We start from the raw sequence: 5503 nt of genomic DNA on the forward strand, positions 1-5503 counted from the left end.
AGCTCACAATGCATAGCTTCAAGTACATATCCATTGTGTGACCTTTTAATATTGCAGTGAAGGGTCTGAGCTGCTGGAATACTGTGTCAGGAAGAACAAGACGAGACAAGGCGTAGGTGTGTTAAAACAACGCTCCATACTTTAATATGATCTTTGGCAGATATTAGCTATTTTAAGTACATGCTATTGCTTTCCAGCGTTTCATCATCCAGAGCTGTTTAACATTCCAGTTGACATTTGTAAGAAAATATTAAAATTAGCTTCACTCCAGTCAATTGGTGTTACAAATGCCAATCAGACCCAAGACGCCCACCTTACTTTTTATCAAGGCAAATAGACTTTAAAACAGTTATTATGTACATAAAATACAAAAATATATTTCACCAACATAAAATAATTCTGACGGATAAATATACAATATCCAACTCTATACATTTACAAATATATTTCTTTCCTTTTGTAAAAGAAAAAAAGCCGCTATTAAATACTCTTAAAACTTTAGGAGTTTAAAGTTTAGGAGAAATAAAGGAGTGAAGCTTGACTTCTTTCCTGGCGGGGAAAGCCGAGATTCCAACAGTTAAAGTTTCTAATTCCTCTCCTGCGCGGGACCGGGCCGGACTGGGACCGGGGTGTTTGGCCCGTCCTCTCCGAGCCTCCATGCTGTGTGTCCGTTGAGCCAAAGGCTGCGCTGCTCTGAAATTCCATGGAAATTCCTAATTTACCCCTGCGTCGTTTCATGTTGGATCCTGTCCCGGGCCGACATAGCGCAGCCAACGGTAGCCCGGTGGCAGACCTGGACCTCCCCGGGGGATGGCTGTAGCCAAGCAATGGCAGGTGATGAGGGGGGGGGGGGGTTGGAGAGAATAGGGTCCTGATGTTGAATCGCCTGGCGCGTCCGGCTGTATTCGGCCGTGGTTGAGGATCAGAGAGCGGGGAAGAGAGAGAGAGTGTGGAGGGGGAGGTAGGTTCTGACTTCCTCCATCGCCTCTCCATGGCTACACTCCAGGAGGGTGTCCACGGTGTCCCCTCATCACATGCCTGAGACAGAGAGACAGACAGAATGGTGGTTAGCTCTGGGGGGTTCTGAGGGTCCAATTCTCGGGGGGCCTATTCTTGGTGTCGCTGGGCATCATGTTTTATATGCTAGTCCACGTAAACACTGGAGACCCCAATAAACACCCCATTCAGGGCCTCGAGGGGGTCCTGGCTGCCTGCCTGCCCAACTGATCAAATGTCCACTTTTAACGGGATGCAATTGATATCCACCGTGTGGGGTGACTGAGCAACACACTGAGCAACACACGGCAACGCACCCTGGTCCAGGGAGGGCGTAGAGAGAAAGCAAGGCTTGCCTAACCGTTGATACTCTGAACCACATATTCGTTCCACTGTAGGAAATCCTCACACGTTTTTTTGTATAATGTGCATGCAATCATCAACCTAGTCCCGATGCAAGCTCCAACCCTCATTACTAAGCCCTGTAGTGAGGAGCGCTCCAAGACAAATAGAGGAAGCTCCTTTGGACCGTTATCGTGGCACAGCGTTTGCCACGGTTACATTGTGCAATATCTCCACAGCACTTTCTCACTCCCCCCCCCCCCCTATGTTTGTGTGTGTGTGTGTGTGTGTGTGTGTGTGTGTGTGTGTGTGTGTGTGTGTGTGTGTGTGTGTGTGTGTGCGCACACGGTGTGTGTGCATGTGTGTGCATGTGTCTGTGTGTGATAAGGGATATGTGTGGCTAGTAGCTGCATTTTTGGAGTCTTAAGGGGGGGCTTCTGAGATGAGTGACAGATGAAACAGGATATGCACCAGTGGAACGCCATAGCCCCCTCCTCCCCCTCCCCCACTCTGTGAACCCTACCCCCTTCTAGGAAACATGCGGGAGATACTCTCCTGTGTGGCTCCATTAGTGAGTCGTTAGCATAGCTGACACACACGCACACGCACACACACACAAACACAAACACGCACGTGCACACAAACACACAGACTGGGCTCTTTCTAAACTGATCCCTGGTAGATGCCTGGCCAGCACTCTGGGCACCGATCTGGCATGTGGTTTGACAGTGTGGCTGAGTTAACACTTACTCGCTAATGTCTTGTCGAGGTCGGCGATGAAATCCTCCAGTTCTTTGGTGTCGCCCAGTTTGGCTGTAAGCACAGAGAGAAAGGGGGGAAGAGTTTAATATTGGACCATTGCTAGTGTTCACAATTCATTTTCTGCATGTAGGTGGTCCTATGCTGTATCTTTCAGTAAACTATTGCTGACAGTGGCTACCTTGACCGCAATAAAGTTGCATTCAACTTTTCTTCAGGGGATTTAAAGAGGATATATTGCATGTGGAAAGATTCTTGAGTGTGTGTGCGTGTGTGCGTGCGTGCGTGCGTGCGTGCGTGCGTGCGTGTGTGAGCTGAGGGGGGCTCACCTTTGGGTGACAAGAGGGGAGGTGAGCTCGTGGCAGGTGACATCACAGTGGGGGAATTAAGTCTCTCATCGCTGAAGCTGAGGCTGTTTCTGTTCAGTGACTCTGCACCTGAGAGATGATAAAATAGAGAGAGAGCGAGAGAGAGAGAGAGAGAGAGAGAGAGAGAGAGAGATAATGAAAGACAGAATGAAAGAGAGAGAGTGTGGAAAGAGAGAATGGTGGAATGATTATTAATAATTGTTCATATGTCCCAAAAAGCCTTGAGGCCAATTTAAAAAGAAAAGCACACGCTCCAACACACAAACACACGCATACACACATACACACACCCTGGTTTCTGACATGTGTCCGTGGGACAGCATGCAATCAACGCATTCTCATATGATGACAGGCCTTTTAAAAAGCTGACCCACAAGTGCCTATTTGAATGGGAACTTGGCAGACTCTGCAGTGGTAAAACCTCACACTCAGAGCCTCCGTCTCCCCACACGTCTTCGCGGTAGAAGAAATATCTGCCATGGGACGTTATTTTAAATCAAACTAGATCCCCTCTTCAGAGCGATTTCTGACACATTTATCGACACATACTTTCTTCACTTGCTTTTCCCCAAGTATGAAAACCTCTGAGCCACCAGAAAACATGATACATAAGTGATGCGATGGTTTCTGTAATCCGCCAGAACCATATTTTCAAACTGCCACAGTGTGTGTCACCCATGGAGGTGTCCCCCTATGCTCTTGGTTTTCTTCAGAAGAACAGCAGACTGAGAAAGGTCTTATACATTTTTTTTTTTTCAGGTGCTGTGCTATAAGACCAGGGCCACATTCCGTTCTGCGCGTCCGACGTCTGTCTGAGTGTGTTTCTTCACACTTCAGTCTCTGCTGGCGCTGCCCTTTCTCCGGCTGCACGCTAGCTGGTCAGATTATGCTAAGGAGACGCCTCCGACCGCCTTGCCGACCGCTGCTTTCTGTGTCCAGGGTAAAGTGAGTGTGTGTAAATGGATTAGGGAGCTCCTTAGCCTTTGAAAGGGGGAGGGGGGCTTCGCTGGACCCTGACCATGTGTCAAATATGTCAGAGATCTTACACACACACACACACACACACACACACACACACACACACACACACACACACACACACACACACACACACACACACACACCTCGGAGACCCTGCACAGCGTGCCTCTTTTCAACCTGTGGCTCCAGCACTCCGTCCGTCAGGCCTCCACACACGAGGCTGCCCTCCCCATGGGGCGCCGCGCCCCCACAAAGACTGCCATGGAGAGGACACCGGCCCCATAGGAATCTGATGCACCCTGGCCCATTACGACCCCCACACACACATCAGCCAACGCACGGCCGTCCCCCGGGCGGTGCAAAGCGTGGTTATTACGCACTGGGGGACTGGCTAATCGCGCTGGTATTCCTGGTGTTATGAGTGTGAGAACCCTACTTTTAACATTTCCGTGGTTTGATGTGTTCAGCGGTGGGCGAGAAGAGGCCAGCAGTTATAAGTATATTTTTCTCCATTCCTCTTTTTTTTTTCTTTAAAACTGTTCCCCAGACTGGCTGCAGCTCCTTTCCCCATCTCTGGTTGGAAACCCTGACGCACATGCTTCACGTGGCTGCTAAATCACATCACTCTCTGGAGCTATGATGGCAAAAATGAGCAAAGCAGGGCAGGAGTGGCTGCTGCTGATGTGGCTCCATAGACGGACTCTGAATGGTAATGAGGAGCCCAGAAGAGCCTACAGCAGCAGCACCATTCAGTCTCTCGTGATAACAATGCAACTGTAGGCGGCAGGCTTAAACAGTAGCTTTAATCTACCAGGATCTCTGGATCCAAGTCAAGGAACTCCCCAGCCACAACCCCACCCCACTTCTCGACTCTCTTTCTGTTTGTGAGTGTGTTTGTGTGTGTGTGTGTGTGTGTGTGTGTGTGTGTGTGTGTGTGTGTGTGTGTGTGTGTGTGTGTGTGTGTGTGTGTTTGTATTTGTGTGTGTGTGTGTGTGTGTGTGTGTGTGTGTGTGTGTGTGTGTGTGTGTGTGTATTTGTGTGTGTGTGTGTTTGTATTTGTGTGTGTGTGTGTGTGTGTGTGTGTGTGTGTTTGTGTGTGTGTGTGTGTGTGTGTGTGTGTGTGTGTGTGTGTGTGTGTGTGTGTGTGTGTGTGTGTGTGTGTGTGTGTGTGTGTGTGTGTGTGTGTGTGTGACAACAGACCAAAATCATATTCTATTAAAATAGAATATGATATTAATATCCATTCACCTTGACAGTCAACTCCTGCTATCACCATATACTGTACATCATATACCACATATCTAAGAGTAGGTCTCTGTCAAAAACATCTCAAAGACCTATAATGGGGGTTGGACGTACTTTCTGAGTCGCTGAAGCCGCTGTCACTGACGCTGGCGCTGCTGCGTCTCTTCATGGTCTTCAGGTGCTCGTCGTATCTGAAGTGACGCTTCTCCAGCGGCGACGAGAAGTCCTCCATCACCGCGTCGAACTCACAGAGCACGTCATTAAGGTCTTCCTCGTCCACAAAAGTCGCTGCAAAAATTATGAAAAATGATATTAGAAGCTAATTTAAAGAAAATATAAAGTAACATATATATAGGCTAACATATAAAGTAAACCTACAGAAGCCTTATATTCTAGCAATAATAAAGTAATAATGTTATTGACCTATTGAAAAGTTTTTAAGTAGGTTTAAAAAAAACAATATGTAAACTTACATTTGACCTGAGAATTCAATTTTGGAGACTTCATGGTTCCTCGTTGATGGGATAAGGATGCTGGATTATCCGGTCCAAAGGAAGAAGGTTTTATAGGATCCACTTGGTCTTTCTTGCGCTACCTGGTTAGTGTCGCTACTCCTGTCCTGATCTGAAGTGTCCCGCGCCGAGAAGTGCTTTTTCAATCTCCAGAGCACTTAGGGGGCGGTGACAAGGAGAGGGAGGGAGGGAGGGAGGGGGGAGAGGGAGCGAGAGAGGGAGGGAAGGAGGGAGAGAGAGAGAGAGAGCTATGAGCTTCTGGGCTAGAGTTACATTCGCTGGCGTCATCATCATCAAAAA

The 5503-nt window shown here is 48.2% G+C and overlaps 1 protein-coding gene across 1 annotated transcript; it reads right to left on the bottom strand.

Annotated features, from left to right (window-relative positions):
- Positions 1–117: 117 nt before the first annotated feature.
- rgcc (regulator of cell cycle) lies at positions 118–5330 on the bottom strand. Its single transcript, XM_060039853.1, has 5 exons — positions 5165–5330; positions 4806–4979; positions 2427–2534; positions 2089–2151; positions 118–1038 (listed from the first exon to the last, which is right to left on the bottom strand). Exons 1-5 carry the CDS (start codon positions 5196–5198, stop codon positions 1031–1033), a joined length of 387 nt encoding a protein of 128 aa, XP_059895836.1. The 5' UTR covers positions 5199–5330; the 3' UTR covers positions 118–1030.
- Positions 5331–5503: the final 173 nt, after the last annotated feature.

The sequence above is a fragment of the Gadus macrocephalus genome, chromosome 20 (assembly GCF_031168955.1).
Source record: "Gadus macrocephalus chromosome 20, ASM3116895v1".
Taxonomy (NCBI): domain Eukaryota; kingdom Metazoa; phylum Chordata; class Actinopteri; order Gadiformes; family Gadidae; genus Gadus; species Gadus macrocephalus.

What these genes read in the sequence shown, in the direction of transcription:
- rgcc (XM_060039853.1), bottom strand. Translation starts at nt 5,198, where the DNA reads ATGAAGTCTCCAAAATTGAATTCTCAGGTCAAAT. An exon ending in ATTGAATTCTCAGGTCAAAT is followed by an intron (nt 4,980 to 5,164) that starts GTAAGTTTACAT and finishes TAATTTTTGCAG; the next exon opens with CGACTTTTGTGGACGAGGAA. An exon ending in TCCCCTCTTGTCACCCAAAG is followed by an intron (nt 2,152 to 2,426) that starts GTGAGCCCCCCT and finishes CTGTGCTTACAG; the next exon opens with CCAAACTGGGCGACACCAAA.